Source organism: Hydra vulgaris, chromosome 03 (genome assembly GCF_038396675.1).
Source record: "Hydra vulgaris chromosome 03, alternate assembly HydraT2T_AEP".
Lineage (NCBI taxonomy): Eukaryota > Metazoa > Cnidaria > Hydrozoa > Anthoathecata > Hydridae > Hydra > Hydra vulgaris.
The window spans coordinates 70,436,888-70,457,121 of NC_088922.1; the positions used below are offsets into that span (position 1 = coordinate 70,436,888).

The 20,234-nt window shown below is 37.5% G+C and overlaps 1 protein-coding gene across 1 annotated transcript; it reads right to left on the reverse strand.

The window, feature by feature from the left end:
* Positions 1-7,100: 7,100 nt before the first annotated feature.
* On the reverse strand, positions 7,101-10,889 carry LOC136078893 (putative DNA topoisomerase 2, mitochondrial). Its single transcript, XM_065794710.1, has one exon. It carries the CDS (start codon positions 10,887-10,889, stop codon positions 7,101-7,103), a length of 3,789 nt encoding a protein of 1,262 aa, XP_065650782.1.
* Between the last annotated feature and the right edge of the window lie 9,345 nt (positions 10,890-20,234).

Genomic DNA, 20,234 nt, shown 5'->3' on the forward strand with positions numbered 1-20,234 from the left:
GAAAATTATTTGTGATCATGCGTTGAAAAATAATTAATAATTATTTGCGATCATGCGTTGAAAAATAATTAATAATTATTTGCGACCGCGTGCATCACATGCATAGGCAAATATGTGATATCTTTCATAAAACCTTCGCCTATATATCAGCATAAATGGGGTTCATATACTTTTTCCCGCGTGCGTTAAATAAATGTTCGGTGTATGATCATAAGAGGATATTAAGATATATTTATTAAAAATAATTATTTGTAACCATGCGCATCACACCTTGATTTATAATTAATAATTATTTGTGATCATGCGCATCACATCTTGAAAAATAATTTTTTATTTGTTGGGTCCGAATTATTTATTAATTTTTGAAAAAATGTGGGGGCATTGTTAAAAACTTTGGAACCGCGGGTCCGAATTATTTAATATTTTTGAAAAAATGTGCGGGTCGTACCGGGTACATATATTGGGCATGGTATTGATTAATTATTTTTCTCTAATGTGTGGGTCGCGGACATACCCGTTGGGTGACACAAGATGGGGGTATGTAGGGATGTGAAATTAGGGTGGGCCAAAAACATATAAAGTATATCCGGCTATATTGTTTGGATATGGGAGTATATATTTATATTGATTGGGTTGGTGCATATAGGTCAGAAATAATTATAAAAAAATAAACAATATTGATATATATGCGTCATAATAACATGTCACCCAGAAAACAAACACACAAACTATATTGGATCAGTGCTTCAATGGCCAGCTGTACCGTTAGAAACATCTTCAAAATCAGAGATCGCATGACCAATATAATATGATTAGGCAATGCTCATTACATACTGATATATAAATAATAAAAGTTTGTGATCACGCGCATCACATGTTGAAAAAATAATTAATCGATGTATGTGATCACACGCATCAATATTAAAATATAATTTTTTATTTATTTGTGATCACGCGCATCACATGTTGAAATATAATTTTTTATTTATTTGTGATCACGCGCATCACATGTTGAAATATAATTTTTTATTTATTTGTGATCACGCGCATCACATGTTGAAATATAATTTTTTATTTAATTGTGATCACGCGCATCACATGTTGAAATATAATTTTTTATTTATTTGTGATCACGCGCATCACATGTTGAAATATAATTTTTTATTTATTTGTGATCACGCGCATCACATGTTGAAATATAATTTTTTATTTATTTGTGATCACGCGCATCACATGTTGAAATATAATTTTTTATTTATTTGTGATCACGCGCATCACACGCGGATATATAATTAATAAAAGTTTGTGATCACGCGCATCACGTATTGAAAAATAATTAATCGATGTTTGTGATCACGCGCATCACATGTTAAAAAATAATTAATCGATGTATGTGATCACGCGCATCACATGTTGATATATAAAAGTTTGTGATTGTGCGCATCACACGCGGATATATAATTAATAAAAGTTAGTGATCGCACGCATCAATTGATTTAAAATTATTTGTCTGCGATCATGCGCATCACATGAGAAACTATCAGTGATGCATGTGATAATGGTTTATTAATATTATTTATATCACAATTTGTTTCATAATCAAGTAAGATTATATTTTTACCATCTCGAACCATTTTAACTAAATTTGTTACTTCATCCAATAGATACGTTGTCAAAACAAACTCATACATCGGTATATATATGAGTTTGCGAGCATCCACATACGGAAGTAAACGTTGATCATATCTATGTCCGAGTACATTATATTTTTGTGGTCGCTTTAATCGCTTCATATCGGTTATTGTTAATTTTGATAAATCAAAACCTTTACCGTTATCAAGTACTTTAAGGCCTTGCCACGCACCTTCAACGGATTCGGTCTTAAGATTTGCAGAACCTGGTACTGGAATATTTCCATGTGGATAAAATGGTGAAAATTTTATATAAATCGGGTCATCACTTTTGCTCGTCACATCAATATATTTTTGATCGCGCCGGGTTCGTCGTTTATCATGAACCCTGATCGACATTGTTTTTTTATTTTAAAAAAATATTCAAATATGGATGTGGTGCAAATTATATAGCAGGGTTCATTATATCCCGCTGTAAAGAATCAAAAACTGTTAAAATATGTTTAATCGCGCGAAGAAGAATTTGTGTTACATCCTCAGTGTGACGTATTGTAAGATTCATTTGTTTTTCATGCGAACTTATGATGTATGATATGTTTGATATATCAGGCGTAAGTTCATACACAGTGCGCTGAATTAGTTCCCCAGTAGTATATGTTTCGCGCGGAACAATTAAAATTCCTTCAGTGAGACCGGCTTCAAGCTTGATGACGGTATATTGTATTCCGCGATGTGAACTTGTTTCGTCGTGACGCTCAATTGCGGTCTTAATAAGTTGAAGTCGTTCTTTAATATTTACACATACATCGGAAAGAACGATTCGAACGTCGAACATATTTGTTGTTGTCGCAAATATCGTTGCTGTTATATGTGATGCCGCGGGTTAGCAACAAGACTTGATATTTTATATCCACTTTGATCTGCAGCGATACCTTTTTCGTCGCGCATTTCTTCATCGGTATATTGCTCAATGTCGAGATGAGTATAACCGCTTTGGCCAGAAGGTACATACTTATAACTATTACTTCCGTAGCCCGGTGAAATATATATTCCATCAATAACAATACGTTTTCCTGGCTGTAAAAACGCAATATCGGCGGTCGGATTAAAAAGCGGTTCTGGCATTGTTCCTGCTGAAATTTCAAGATCACCCGAATATACTGTGAGTGGACTTGCTGTATTGTTTGTCACATCGAGTTTTAACCGAAGATTTGATACAATATCTGCGGGTATTTGCGAAGGAAGTGCCATTCCTGAAATTCTTTCATTCACAAATTGCGGTAACATAAAACAATCAGTTGTTAATTCAGTATTTAAACCGTCTGGGGGAACTTGAAGTGCATATCCGAATGACTCAGTCGTAAGAACGCGACGAAATGCATTCACATATACGGTCAGAACATCTTTGAACTCGACAGAAACTTCTGTGGGCGCAAGTGGCATACGATCAATATTTAAAAATTTTCGAATTTCGGGCGCATTTGTTTCGTCGAGTGTATGTCGGAAAAACGTTAGTCGAACAACAGACATGATGTTTATAAATGTAATATACATGTATTTTTCGCAATTCAAAAATATTCAAAATATAAGGATAGGAACAATGTCGAACCAACGTAGACCTATTATCGGCGTTCGTGGAATTCCATCCGGCCCAAAAGTTGATTTATCAAAGATCAAAGTAGGTACACATCGACACCAACTGTATGTAAAAGTAGTCTCAAATGATGATAAAGATTATAAGAGTCATAATATCACGATCGAAATATTAAAATTTATTCATGATCGACTTCCCCTGTTTAAGCAAATGGGGATCAATATCAAAATTAATAAAATTCGAAGTCGAGACCTCCAAGATCCGAGACTCATCAGCGCAATGAAAAAAAATAATATAACACGATTACCCGCAATAAAAACGGCGAATAATATATATATCGGCCGCGGAAAAATTATTGATCTTTATGATCGAAACATCAAAGAATTTGAAGCAATTAATGCCCGAGGTATACGCCCCATAGAAGGAATTACCGAAGAAGATGATCTTGAAAGATTTTACAAAACCGAAATGTCATTTGATCGCGCAGAAAAAGATACCGAAGAGGAAGAAGAAATAGGCGAAAATACAAATATGCTTGATGCTTATCGCAGTATGATGGATCGTCGCAATAATAGTGCGCGTCCCGACAATGTTGAAACAAAGAATTCAAATATTGTCAATAAAAAATCATCACATGAAGAAGAAGATGAAATTCGAAAAACGATAGATAGACTTGCTCGCGACATCGATGATGAAATGGTTATCACCGGTGAAAATTCTGAAGATTATGAGGACGATAACTCGAGCAAATACGACGATTACATGTTAAGCAAATATTATTCGAATATGCAATCGACCGATGACTTATAATTTATCGATTTTTGTAATAAAGATATTCGATATAATCGTCAAGTAAGTTGACAACGATATCAAAATATTCTTTCTTTTCATTCCGACTTAATTTTCGAGCAGATTCTTTTATTTTTTGTATTATATACGATATTATTTGTATTTTATCATCATCGTCGATTGACCTGAGTTCAGCATCAAAAGTATTATCTACGAAAAACGATTCCAGGGATTGCTCTGTTTCGATGATAAATTTGTTCGCGATATTTATATAAATATGCACCAACCGTTTCTATTGTTTGGATGGGAGTATAATCAATAATAGTCTTGATGCGCATATATGCGCGAAAAATTGTTGCATCATCGGGATGACGTCGCGTCAAATCCTGTATAAGAGCGATCAATGCATTATTAAAATTTTCAACATATTGTATTGCGCGTCTAGAAGAGTCCATGACGGATATGATGTGAATATAAATATCTCCAATTTTTCGGGTCGTGAGTCTGCAAGATTATAAAAAAAATTAACGAGTGATGCGACATTTATCGATCGTCGAATCATTCCTTTTTTGTGTTCTATTATTTTTTTCAGACATGTTAACCATTGTACATTTAGTAATAAATTGATTATTTAGTATTGATATACCAGCGCGATATGTTAATGCAATAATTGGATTATTTTTTGCATCTCTTCGATCAAGTTTTAAAATATCAATCAATTCATATCTGAAGTTTCGTAATGCAATTAATGCACTCGTATCATTATCGTATTTTTTAACAATATTATCCGCAATAAGGCCCGAAATTACCGGATTCCATTGGACCTCACTCAAATTATCAATTTTTAAAGTTTCGCGAATTAATTGTCTCGTTGATTCGGATAATCTTTTAAACACTCCAGTATATCTAGGTCTACCCATTGGTCGAATTTCAAATAATAGATTTGCTATATCTGGACCAAATTTTTTTTTGATCGATCTTTTATACCTACTACGATTACTGTTATTATTAATTTTAGCTAAATATTCTTTAAGTTCTGGATTATCTTTTATTATCTGTTTTACATCATCAACTGTTGATTTTCCAGGAATTAGGAATCGATGGATTTTATACATTTTCAATAACTTCGGTAACGGATAATATGAGGGATTTGGTATCAACTATTTAATTTTTTTCAATTTTGCGATAATATCATAAATGATAAAATTATTTTTTAACTGTGGGTGCGCATATATCATAAAAAAATAAATTTTTAACTGTGGGTGTGCGGACGATATCATTAATATATTATACCAACGAATCGACCATCGTCAAATTTTGCAATCGCATCCATAACTAAAAATACACACATATCAACACTTCCAGTTCCTGCTGTTCTTGTTAAGGTTAGAAGTATACCATCTCCATTATATCCGAGCGCTAATCCGCTACCATGAAGATGTTGATCAGAAGTAGATCTAAAATCAATTGCGAGGTATTGCTGTGTACCTAGAAACCAGTTATTAATTGTGGCGGGCTGGAAGCCATTATCTGCGTTAACAATATTTGTTTCGGTTGTGTCAAGTCTATTAGTACCTGCGAGACAACGGTAACTTTCTTCATATAGGTGATATGGCGAAGCACCGTTGGAGTATAATCTATTTGGAACTCCGTTAATCGATACGTCAAGTTTTGTTATATTCATTACCGGTAATGTTTTTTCTGGTTGACGCGCAAATAATACCGAACTGGGACATGTTATGAGAACATATTTCAAACTTACGCATGCAACATTGATACCGATGGTCCAAACAGTTTGTGTAGAATCAAGTTATTATCTTTGATGACGAACAATTCGCTCAAAAGCTAATGCAAATCGACCGACTGATGATAATGCAATTGAGTTTGCAAGATCTGCAGCGAGTACGGTCTCATATTGTAATGCAATATTAGTCAATGAATAATTAACAGCTGCTCCGGTGTCGGTTGATATGATAACTTGATTACGATCAGCCCATGTTATCTCATATTCTAACTGATCACCAAATGAGCTAGGGTGGTATGGACCCTTGGATGTTAATAATTCGAAATCAAGTGGTGACATATACTTGGATGGATTGCGACCGAATACGAGACTAAGTGCAGCATTTGCTCCAGTAATTACTTCAGTACTTGATCCTGATCGCAATAGTGTTAGATTTCCTGGGTCTGCTTGATCATCACATCCTTGAAATAATCTATCAAAGTTTGCTCTTTGTGATGTTGGAAGAAACATATCCCGTACGGCCCAATAATCACCATATGATGAAATTGATTGTACTTCTTGACCTCGCATTTTGATTGATAATTTTTCAATGATTGCGCGTCCAAGATTTGCGACAAATCGAGCGGTTAAGTCTGTACCATGGATCAATGTTACATCATATGATAGACGTACTGTTCCAGGTACAACAACTCGATTGCGATCAAGTGATGGAAATCGAAATAATAGTGTTTGACCACTAGGTGTAGCTATAGAACTCGGATTAAGAGAAACTGTTATAATTTGCCTTTCTCCTTTGAACCCATGTCGCGTTACTAATTCACGAGCAGGGTTTAATGTTGTACCATATGTTGATGTGAGTGAACTCGCCATTCTCGTCATAAATATTGAATATGGGATTTTTAATATCTAATTTATTATTGCTGGTTTTATACCGATATTTATACAAAATTTAGTAAAAACGTATCATCGTATCCCACATCCAGACAAAGAATTTTGCGTCGTTCGCAATGCATTTCTCTATGAACAAAAATAAATTAGGATTATCCGGATAATTTCAGAATTTTGCAATTGTGCTCGATAAATATTTTCTCGAAAATAATAAAAAGTACGTTCACAATATTGAGTCATGTATATGAACCGATTAAAAATAATGGACATCGAATTATGTTCACGCGATGTTTCCGATTCTCTGGTATTCACATCTAGATTACTTGACGACCCAAATACTAAAACACAAAAAGCGATAATATCGTCAATAAATGTAGCATTAAAATATATTGATATCGAATATGTTTGGAAAAAAAGAAATAAATGGGACATCAGTTATTCGATTGGGGTATAATTATTTAAATTTCCAGTTAGTACTAATGCCCCGCTCTATGATTGATTTACATTCTTCGATTTCTGCTCTCCATACGCTCGCACCAACTACCGGATATTCATCAAGCTGAGATTTAATTTTTTCGAGTTCAGCATACAACGATTTGAGTGTTTTTTGTCTCTTAGTGACCGAAGTTTTTACGAGATCACGTTCGCGCAGATTGAGCAAATAATCATAACTGACGTTAGGACCCGCAATCGCAGCATCATAAAGTTCTTCATTCGTGATATATTCGGGTTGATGAATTATGCTCGTATTGAGTGGAGGAAAGTTTCGACTCCGAAGTAACTCTGATGCGAATTCATCATTTTCAATTTTTGCGAGATTTAATTCAGCTGCTAAACCGATATAGCGAATAATTTCTTTATTTTCTAAAATTCGTAATTCCGTGACGGTGCGTGAACGTATCAAACGCGTCACATATAGGTCACGTCTCAACGGAGCCCAATATAATATATTTGCTAAATAATATCCGCTAAACTCGAGGACCGCACCATTTGTGCTATAATAATTAAGTTGTGATCGCATCGACGAACGTAGCATCAAAGCATCTTCGATAGGATCAATCAATGCATTTCCAAAATTTTTGAGTATTTTTTCGAATGCGCCCACATTAAGGCGGATCTCAAGTTCAACGGTATCGCCGCTACTTCGATCATTAATTGTTTCAATAAATTCGCTGCGGGAGTTCACTTTACCGCTTCGCCCCGGCTTCATGAGCGTTTCAAGATATTTTGCGGTCGATATACCTATCGGTAATTCAGTTATCCTAATGATGCGCGACGGTTCATCGTATATGTATGATCCGAAGCTATAATCTTCGCCGTTACGATATGGTCGAATTTCGCCTTTGTAATCGCGCGTACTCGGACGCAATGGCCATTGATTCGAAAGTCGATGTATTTTGGTCATGACCGAATCATTAAGAACCTCATTGTGGAGACGTTCAGCGATATTTATGAGATCTGGATTTCCATTAATGTATGCTTCAACTACAGCGATGACATCATTGAAGTCGCGCCCAAAGCTTATATGATTCCATCCTTCGCTAACGATTTTATATGATTCTAGCACCGCCATCGGAATAACTGGAACAAAATATTGCGGTTCTGCACGTTCACCATCTTCAAATACATACGGTAAATGCCATCGATCTGCGGGTGGAAAAATTGTTTTCACGATCGGACTCAATTTAACACTTATATGTCTTGCTGAACCGGCTTTATCACCATGACGACTTCCGAATTGACCTATTCCAATAAGATACGGATATTTTCTTGCGCCCGGATATGATTGCGCCATATGTATTATTGATGCATTGAGCGAAGCATCACCATGATGATACTTAAATCCATACGCAACTGCGCCGCCGAGTTGATATATTTTGAGCTCTTTTGATGAAGCTTCTTTGATTGATCCCATTAATATTTTACGTCTCACGGGATTAAGACCATCAGTTACTCCTGGAATTTGTCGTTTGATTGCGTCATTTTTATATGACTTGGTGTCGATATCAAGTTGTACACGACCGACCGGAATATGTTGCAATCGCTGAAGATTTATTGACTCTTGTGGTGAGAGATATTTTACTGGTGTCACGAGAATATCTTTGCGCAATGAAGGATCATCACCAAAATATACTTTAAAAAGACGTTCCATATCACGATCACCTTTGTATGTATGTATGTTATGTTTGAACTCATCGGGCTTAAACATACGCTTAACTTCATCGCTGTCGTGAGTCGCGAGACCTTTATAATATTTGATATTATAATTTTCAGGTCGACTCGGATCTTCTTTCAGCCATGTTTTTAGTTCTTCTTCGTTATAAAATTCGACAGGATTTCGTGCACCTCTGCGGGGATATGCGCGTACAATAGGTGTTATTAATCTACCGATATATCCGGCCGCGATAAGTGCAGGCCAGAACAAATAAATCCAAACAAGAACTAGCGCCGCAATTTTGCCGATCCCATCAAGATCTTGATCAACACAAAGTACCAATTTTCCATAATTTAATGTTGATAATTCTTCCGGCGTAGTGTATGAACGTCCATAAGCAAGTCCGAACGCATCAGCGAGCGCAATTAATCGCTTATTAGTTTGCAACTTTGCACTTCTTACATTGATAATATCACCGCCACTAGTTTCCATTTCTGTTACTTCTCGGGCCGCATTAATTATGACACCTTGAAGACTTATGATTCCGCACCAGTCGAGCGATGGACCGCCAGGCGGTAATGTTTTCCGCGTTTGCGTGAGACCTGCGCGGAGTAACGTGATCGCACTATCACCTTCGGCTGCGAGTAAATATGTATTGCGTTTGTGCGAAGATTTACCTGCATATCGAGCTTTTGTATATTTTTCGTGAACAACTTTTCCGGATCGCGCCGATGACACATTTTGCGCAAGTAAAATTTTTTCTGCAGCAACTTCGCTGAATTGTTTTAAAAAGGTCGCGGTAAATGTGTAATGTTCGAGTGTTTCCTTTGAAACTTGAATTTCATCTTTACGCTGACCTCCCCAATCAACACCAGGTATCGCACCACGCATAACAATGCGCACTCCAGCAAGTGTATCATTCATAGTTATTTTATTTGCTTTTGTAATGTGATGAAGTTTACTTTCGACCGCGGTACTAAGTATTTTCCTAATATACTGTATATGTGAACCTTTATTGCTTATGACGCCGTTAATGATCGTCATATTTTGAATCGCTGATTTCTTAGGTACTTTTTTACCGGTGGGCAAAATTATTACCGCAATATTCCATGGATGTTGTTTGTATGGTTCTTCGGTTGATTTTACTTGCGTCTGGAGTATGATCAATTGACTACCGTCGGCCGGCAATAAAAGTTTTCCAAGCGTTGCAACACTTGTTGCTTCGCATTTTTTATGATTGTAAAAGAGGGAAACATTTTCACCGACATATGCGGCGGCTTGATGTGCTCGTAAGCGCAAATATGCATCAATATCATTGATGTCGTTTTTGTTGAGAGGTGTAGTATATTGGAGCTCATCATATGTCGGTATAAAACTCACAACAGTATATGTTGGAGTTGATCGATCACATTCGCGGATAACAGGATCAAATCGTTTACTGAGACCGTCGCGCCACTGTTGACGATAAGATTGACGATTAACACCATCGATTGTTTCAATAGTGAACTCAATGGAATGCGCATTCGCAATTTTTGCGCCTAAACCGTTGATCCCGCCTTTTACATTGTCGAGTTCTTTATTTATATTTGTTCCCGCAAGAAACTGTGAAAATGCGATTTCTGGTATGTAGACGTTATGTCCGGCCTTTTGTGTTTCTTCTGCGTGAAGTATAACCGGTATACCAGGGCCATCATTAAAAACAGAAAAACGTCCGGTCTCGGGATCAAATGTAATCTCGATTTTTGTGACTCTCTGAGAGAGGGCACATTTTAAGTGCGAAATTGTATGATCAGTCGCATTAACAATAATTTCGTCAAAAATTTTGAGTAGAGCCGGCGTATGTTGTCGATCAATTGTTATGATTGATCCGTCATCTGTTGCTCCGAGAAGATTTGGAATATTAATGCGTGTTAATGCTCCAGCCCACATCGCTTTTTCTCGTACGTGGTCGCGCATATTACTTGTTGTGATTGCGCTAGCGCTTGCGCGCGTTGAATTTATGGGCGCGGATTTCATTGGTGAAGTAACAAAGTTTGCAAAAGCGGATGCTGTATTAGCAATTGCAGATGTTATAAATGTAACTGACATGATATATTATATAATGAAATAGGTGATTCAAAATATCGCATATGATCAATTATTTTATAAAGATCGAATCATAAAGATCGAATCATAAAGATCGAATTTTTATGAATCAATTCATTAATATTTTATGATCGGGTTCGTTAAGCGCGTGTAATCCTTTAGAATATACAGTGGGACCTTCTGGCCCATAGTGATCTGACAAAGGTCTTGACCAAGGTCTTGACCAAGGTCTTGACTCACGGTAACATATTTGATCCTTATTTTGCCAAAATATGTATAATATTATCATAATCATTATCATAAACATTGTGCCGGTCAAATATATCCATATCAAGAAAATTATATATCAAAACTATTTGCAGACAAATATGAGATCTCATATTTTTTTATTTATTTGCGACCGTGTGCGCCGCATGCGGATTTTTAATTAATAAAAGTTTGTGATCGCGCGCATCACATGTTGAAAAATAAAAGTTTGTGATCGCATGCACCACATGTTGATATATAATTAATAATTATTTGCCATCTTGCGCAACCACATTGATTTATAATTAATATATGCCTGTGAGTTATGTGCATGCGATGCGGATATATAATTAAAAATTATTTGTGATCATGTGCATCACACGCGGATATATAATTATTTGCCATCGCGCGCAACCAGATTGATTATACATCAATATATGTCTGTGTGATCATGCGATGCGCATGCGGATATAACTAATATTTTTTTGTATTCGTGCACATCACATGTTGAAAAATAATTAAAAGATGTTTGTGATCACGCGCATCACACGCGGATATATAATTAATAGATGTTTGTGATCACACGCATCACATGTTAAAAAATAATTAATAGATGTTTGTGATCACGCGCATCACATGTTAAAAAATAATTAAAAAATGTTTGTGATCACGCGCATCACATGTTGAAAAATAAAAGTTTGTGATTGTGCGCATCACACGTGGATATATAATTATTAATTATTTGTGATCATGCGGATATAATTATTAATTATTTGTGATCATGCGGATATAATTATTTATTATTTGTGATCATGTTGAAAAATAATTTTGTTGATGACCGCGCATCACATGTTGAAAAATAATTTTTTATTTGTTGATGACCGCGCTCATCACATGTGGATATATAATTTAAAAAAGTTTGTGATCTTGCGGCATCGCATATTGATATATAACTAATAATTATTTATTATCGGGGGGGAGGGGGCTAATAAAAGTTTGTGATCATGGCAAAATATTTTTTTGTATGATGCGAACAGATGATTTATATTAATCAATTGTTCTATGATAGATCTATTTTGATCCGACTTGGTTTTTCTCGTAAGCATAGGCTGCTACAAGTATTAGTATAACTACAATAGCTGCTATGATTATGTATGTGGTCTGCATGGTTGCATTTACAATGTGTGCAACAAAAAACTTTATAATCATATTTCATCTATATGAGGCGAATACATGTTGACGAAATTTCGTCATTGCGGCATCAGGAACAAGCTGTTGTTCAAAGAATGTATATGGTATGCCTTCGAGCCTTCGACGAATATAAAACAATGAATATAAACCACATTCTGTTTGTGATTCTTGATGATCCATATCTGTGACCGGCACAGAAATGACTTTACCTTTTTTCTGACGATAATCGGAAAGTTGTGAACGAGTGCGTTCCATCCATTTCATCATCGGTCGAGGAGGTGGCCGACCCGCACTATTGAAATATTCGACAGTCCATGGTTCGCTACGACAGTCGACGAATACAGCGACCCAATGTTTTCCAGGACCAGTACTATTATCAGTATTAACTATGCACCCAAAGCATGTAAATTTTCTTCGAACCTTTCCGACACTCGGGCCGAGGTTCGCATCAACGCGTCCGTCAAGAATTGCCGGAAGATCAGCTTCTCCAAAATAATCGCCATTAGTATCGAAATCCATCATCGCGAACGGACAAGGAAAGAACTCTGTGAAAACACGGCCCCATCGTTGAAGTGTTTCATCGAGATTATAGTTGCTGAGTAACGCGAGACTATCGCGCGGACCAGATGCTTTAAAGCGAAGATCAAGTTCCGTTTTAATATCTTGAGGGTCCGCGATTTTTCGTTTAACAATAAATTCGCGAAGCACCGGATGGGCAATGACACACGACTCTGATCGACAACCTAAAATATATGCGGCATTACGTACGGCCTCTGCTTCAGGTGTTGCAGCTGTTGGAAGGATTCCTTTTTCACCATCTCCAAATTTGCGGGACGACGCAAACGCTGCGACTGGTTTGAGCATTTTTTTTGTTGCACATGGAGTGCCCGGAACATGATCAATATCTTCAGCACATTTATCTGTTGTTGTGGTTAGTCCATCAAAGATTTCAGCTGATACGTTGTCGATGCGATAGCTGCGTCGAGTATTTTCAGCTCCTCCTATAGGGTTAGGTATCGCAAACATATTATAATAATGAACTCAATATTTGTCACGAATGAACGCGTAATAGTTGGCGGTGTAGAACATACAATTGGTGGATGGGGCAAATACGAAATCGAACGAAGACGCGAATATGGCGACTCAAGCGAACATTATGATGCGCGTACATATGTTCATGCGAAAGATGTTGTTCAGTCAATAATCGGAAGTCGTAAACCTAGTGTTCTTAGACGCGCAATATTACGTCTCGCGAATGCGCTCAAACCACTTGAAGAACGTCTTTGCCAGGGACGCATAGAATATAATATCACTATTCCGCCGATGACATCGATCGATTTACAAAATTATGATGATATGCACGAAAGTGATCCGATTGCATTGGAAGAACTCAGTAATGATGTTCGCGCGATCGCGGCCGCAATCGGTCTAAAAAATTTACCTGAGTTACCGGACGCAACGATGCTACCACTTCCATCAGATCCCGTAAGCACCGATGATAGTCAAAAAATAATTCAACTCGAAGAAACGGTAGCACCATACATAGAAAAAATAGAAATAATTCATACCGCTCTCGTTCAACAACTTGAGATGACAACAGCAGCAGTGGTCGTCATCTCTACGTAGAATAATCTGGAACTTGAAAGTCTCCCAACCACAACGTCCGTCTTACTCTACAAGTATCATGATATCCAAAACGATTAATAAGTTCTGTTGATAATACTTTTTTGCATATAAAACACGGAAAACATGTACGATGATATGGTCGATTTTTAACTATATTATTTTTATGTGATAATGGATTATCGCATATCAAACACGTACTATGAGTCATGGTCCCTCACTTAGAGAGATCGAGTTAAAATTGAATGATATTAAAATAATTTTTATTACCTCAAAATGAATATTGATCTTGATCAACTTCTCGAAAATTTTGTGAAAGAATATGAGCGCAACGGAATAAAACAGCGCGATGATGCTTGGTACGCAATGATTGGAAAATCGGTCGGCGGGTCAGAATTATCCGCAATAATGGGCGATAATATTTATAAAGATTTTTATGGAGTCGTTCAAGATAAAATAAAAATATTAATGGGCATCAGAGATAACACAATGAATTTTGCATGTCATTGGGGGACATTATTCGAAGAATTAATCGGACGATATGTTGAGATCGATTTCGGAGGAAAACTTAGGGGCGATAATATTTGTATATTTCGGGACGAATACAAAGGACATCGAAATAGTCCTGATGGGTTCATGGTCATACAAATATATTATGACGATAAAAAAACAATTCATTTGTGGACTACGCAAGAAGTTGATATTGTGCCGGTCAGACAACAAATAATATTATTGGAATTTAAGTGCCCGATATTTCGTAGGCCCAATTTTAAAATTCCGAAGCAATACATTGCACAAGTTCAATCTGGGTTAGCGCTCTCACCGATCGCAAATTTTGGAGTTTTTGTTGACGCATTATTTCATAAATGTAGTATCAGTGATTTGGGGTTTATGCCCGGATACGATTTCGTCTATCATTCGAGAGATACTAAAAATATTTTTACTTTACCTCTTGCGTGGGGCATAATCGCAGTTTATGCAAATGTAGAATGTCCGAGTGCGGAAGAAATATATATTAATCAATTTGGTATACCATCATTAAAAAATGATGATCCATCTGTTGTTGATTTCGGCGAAATAGAATCAAAAATATTTAATAATACACTTGCGCTCATCGATAGAAAAAAATTTATCATTAATTACGGAAAAGTATGTTTTGCAGATGGTCGCGGCGATCAAATAACATCAGTCATATAAGAAATTGACCTGTTTCGCAAAGAAACACTAATAAATCATTGGTTGTTAGGTCTGATCCCATGGAAATTATTTGACGTGAACTATATTCCCGCATTACGTCAAAAAAATTTTATGAATGATGTGATGCCGCTCATCCAAGAAGTACAACAAACTATCGAAGCCGCGATGAAAACAGCTGAGCCTCTCGAATATATAAAAAATATTCGGACAGAAACAAAACATATTGATGATGACCTCACGCAAGAATTATTTGATTCTTGTGACACTACTTTTGAATCAAAATGCGTTCGATTCTGCGATAATATGGGGTACGACCCGAAGTCGGTGAATAACGCATAATTTCAACTACTTGTCCTTCGCGTCCACCAATCCACACTACAGGTGGATCATTATTATAGATGACTGGAATGCTTGAGCGCGAAATATATTCTCTGCGAAGAAATTCATCCACTTCGGATTGGGACATGATGCGATGTGGCACAACATTAATATTTTCGGGTATGATGCAAGAAAATATGTCATATGGGTATACGCTATAGAAAGGTGCATTACCTTCATGATCTGGACCTCCAGCTTGTTTTTTCTGAAAATCGGCGATAACATTTGTGAGTTGTTTTTTATCAAAGAATTCTTTTTCGACAACGATAATAACTTCATCGAGACGTCCTTCTTTTGTTGGTCGTTCCGAATCAATACTATCGATTAATTTGCGGAGATCGGGACTATGATTAAAATATTTTCCGTTTGTGTTTAAGACGATTATTATGACCCAGTCACGTCTTCCCCGTGCAACATTACGCAGAGCATCTAGCCGCACATAATGAAATTGTTCCATATCACTTACGATACGATCATCATCGAAAGTTGATATTTCAACTCCTTGAGCTAAACTACGCGGCGCGGCTGTAAAATCTCGATAACGAAAGAAACCATTTCTGATAGTATTAATAATCACATTTGGTGGATAAACTTGTTGCGCCATGTTTATTAATATATATGTACATCATTCAAATAATATCGGCATTATTTTTGTGATGCGATAGTATACATTCGTAGAGGCGACATGTCACAACCACAATCTGGTGTTATGAATTTCCTTCAGAGTACAATCGGTCAACATTCGGTTGCGACCGCTGTATTCATTGGAGTTCTCATATTCGTTATAATTATTCTTGCATTCTTCATCGTCAAGTATCGAGCAAAAGCAAACAAAGGTTCATTTGGGGTCCGATCAATGCACAATCTAAAAAATGGAGGAAATAATCCGCTTTGGTGGCATGGATCCGGAGATGCTGGATGGGGAGGTCCCATGCATCGCGAAACAACAGCTATACAAGCTGCAGCATATATGCCTAACTTACATAAGAGCGGTCACGTTGAACACGAACATATGCACCGCGATCATAGGGGTTATCGCGAAGGATTAACTTCGAGTCCCGACTCGTGTAAATCTAACTGGGACCCAGCAGCTTCCGTCGAAGCTCAAACATTATCATCTGTTGGTTCATATAATCACGATGGATACGGCGAAAGTCGCCTTCAAAGCGCAATCAATGCGGCATATGATAATAGCGCAGTTGGACTCTCAGATGACCAACTCGGTCAATTAATGCATCAAGGCGGATTACCTTAAATATGATTATATAATTTATCGATAATTTTTTTACATATTTGCGTATTTTTATCGATTAAGTTTATATAACTATACGAGAGAGATGGCTGATGATCCAAGAATACACACAAAAAATTTACTGAATAGTTTGATCGGTAATCATGTCATGGCGACAAGCATTATCATCGGTGTACTAATTTTGCTCATTGTAGTACTCATAATCGTTCTTGTTCATTATCGAAATGAATCAAAATCGGGCTTCGAAGGACTCGTTTCAAAACCATGTCCGGATGGTTATACACTCCGGACAGATGGATCATCACAATACTGTGTTCCAATAAAGTATGTCCCAGATATGTCAACATGTAATGCTGATTGGGATCCATCAGCAACCGCTGAAGCTCAAGCATTAACTTCAGTCGGATCATATCAACACGATGGATATGGCGAAAAACGTTTTCAAGATATTATCAATGGAGCATATGATGGTACTGGATTATCTAATGCACAACTTCAAGACTTAATGCACCAAGGTGGAGCACCTTAATGTTTGGAGAAAACATATATATATTCTCTATCTATAGATATAGAGAATGTCAGACCCACTCGGTTGCACTACTACCGTTAATAAATCTTACATAGATAAAATGACAGATATGATCGCTGCACATGCGCGCATGTCATTAGCAATTATTATAGTACTTATGATTCTGGTGATTGGAATTTATATTTACTATCACGGTTTATTCTTTATTGGCCCATATGCGGGAATAAAACAAAAAATATCATCCAATATTGATGAATCTGAGACCGAACAGTTAATTGATTCGATCAATAAACATTAAATGTACGTGATTGTGTGTTCGCGCGTGTCGCATTTTTTATGATCATAAATATATAGGAGACAATGTCTTATCTTCATGTTCCGATTGAAGCATCAACTTTACCAGGGAGTGAGGTAGCAGAAGAATCAATTCAAAAACTCTTAGAAGACGTTGCATCTCGCAAAGAGTTTCAATTTCGCGGACCCCTCAGTTATTCAAGTGAGCGATGGGATGGATTTATTCCTGAATCGCCCGCATCTCAATTATTCTTGCCTGGTTTGCGGCTTAATGGCGCGCAATTATTTATTCGTAACTTCGATAATCCGGATACGAATTTTACACGATTGCTCATCAAATGGCAAACGGGAGTCGGAAAATCTATTGCAGCGATCAGTATCAGTCAAGAATTTGTGCGTCAATATCGCGCGCGTGCCGCAATCGGAGAACGATCACCAACTATATTCATCCTCAGTTTTACAGCGCGCGAAAACATCTTGGAAGATATGATGAAATACCCCGAGTTCGGATTTGTTTCGCAAACGGAAGTCGAAGAGTTGCGACGACGCAGAGCTGCAGCAAGTGCGATGGGACCCGCATCCATTGAAGCGCGTCAATTATCAAGTTTTATTGGAGTCCTTCATCGGCGCATAACTGATCGCAGCAGAGGTGGAAACTTTCAGTTCTATGGTTATAAAGAATTTGCGAATCATCTTATCGTCGTTACTCGCGCAGGTTTGGAACGCGGATTTGATGTTCAAGTATTATATAGTCGTGCCGATGGAGGAACATTTCTCAAAGAACTCGATGACGCATTTAAGCGCGGAGATGTTCTCATCAATAAAGATTTGTGCGCAGAAATGCGCGGAGGTTTTTTATTCTGCGATGAGATCCATAATGTATACAATATTCTTGAGACGAATAATTATGGTATAGCAATACAATATGTGCTCGATCTTCTCGGCGCTGAAGCTCCACGAACAGTTTTTATGTCTGCGACACCTATGACCGGGAGTGCAGCAGAAAGTGTTGATCTTCTCAATCTTCTTGTTCCGTTATCCGCACTTCCCGGCGGACGACCACTCAACAGATCCGATTTTTTCATACGAACAATGACACCAAAAACTGATGGTGATGAATCATCAAATTTTATCGTATCGCAGTTACGCGAAGGTGCACTCGATAAGATCGCACATCTCGCTGCAGGTAGAATATCATTTTTATTAGGTTCGGATGTAAGGTCGTACCCTCGTCGTATATTTGTTGGAGATGAAGTTGCTGATGTTCCGTACTTAAAGATGACATTGTGCCCGATGACACCCTATCATGAGCGCACACTTGATCGCGAAATGAGAGGAAGTGGGGGTCTCGCAGCAAACGCATATACTTTATATGATATGGTATTTCCCAACCCAGAATTTGAACCTGATGCGGCAATGAATGCGAATGATAGTTATGGTCTTTATAAATCCGGAGAAACCACAACAAGTTTAAGTCAGGCGTCTGATGAGTGGCGCACTCAAGCCGGAGTTATTATCGAAAAAGGCGCAGAAGCAGGAGTATCATCTGGAACATATGTGATAACGGGTTCGTTTCTTGGACTCTACGCTTAAAATATTATAGTTCGAAATATGCTGCTGTCGTGAGAGCAACAATTGATGCGGTTCGCGCGGGTCCAGGTTAAATTATGATTTATCATCATCGCGTTCGCATGTCCGGAGTTCTTTTGATACAAGAAGCATTACGAATGAATGGATTTACTGACGAATTATCTGCGCCGACTGACGCAACTATATGCGCGGTATGTGGTATCGCGCGCTCCGAACATGCGTCATCGATACCTCACGATTATATTTCTGCGCGTTTCGTCGTCGCACATAGTGACATCGATAGAATTGTTATGGTCCGCAGTATTGCGCGGTATAATGCGCTCACAAATTTTCAAGGGTATCAATATCGGGTCATTATTGGGAGTAAAATTATTCGAGAAGGAATTAATTTCCGCGCAGTTCTACATCAATTTGTATTGAGTTTACCGACTGATATTCCCACGATGCTCCAGATGTTTGGCCGCGTTGTGCGCAAAGATTCGCATAATGATCTCCCCATTGATGATCGGAATGTAAAAATTTCGGTGTTCGTCAGTACTCGAAGCGATGGTCGTATTTCACCTGAACTTCAACGATATATCGATAAGGGTCGCGAATATCTTGTTATTCAAGAAGTAGAACGCGCATTTCACAGGTATGCGATCGACGGATTCGCAAATTATGATAGAATTCGTATGGTACTCGCGCCCGATGGCGAAATGAAATCAAGCATTGATGCGCTCCCATACGTTCCGGTTGTTGGTCCGGCACAGCGCCCCATGAAGGTATCAACATATTTAGCATATGGTCATGGTGAGCGCGAAGTCGCAACAACAGCAGCGATATGTCGTGTTTTATTTCGCATACGACCAGTATGGACATACGATGATTTATGGGCAGCTGTACGCGTTGGTGCGGTACGCGGTATCAGTTTTGATCCAAATTTATTTGATGAAGGAAATTTTAATCTCGCGCTGGAAAGTTTACGAAGACCGGTTGGTGAACCACTAGTAATGGTTACCAGAACTGGTCGTTTCTATGTTGCATCAAAAGTACAGCCGGATGGTGT

What these genes read in the sequence shown, in the direction of transcription:
- LOC136078893 (XM_065794710.1), bottom strand. Translation starts at nt 10,889, where the DNA reads ATGTCAGTTACATTTATAACATCTGCAATTGCTAATACAGCATCCGCT.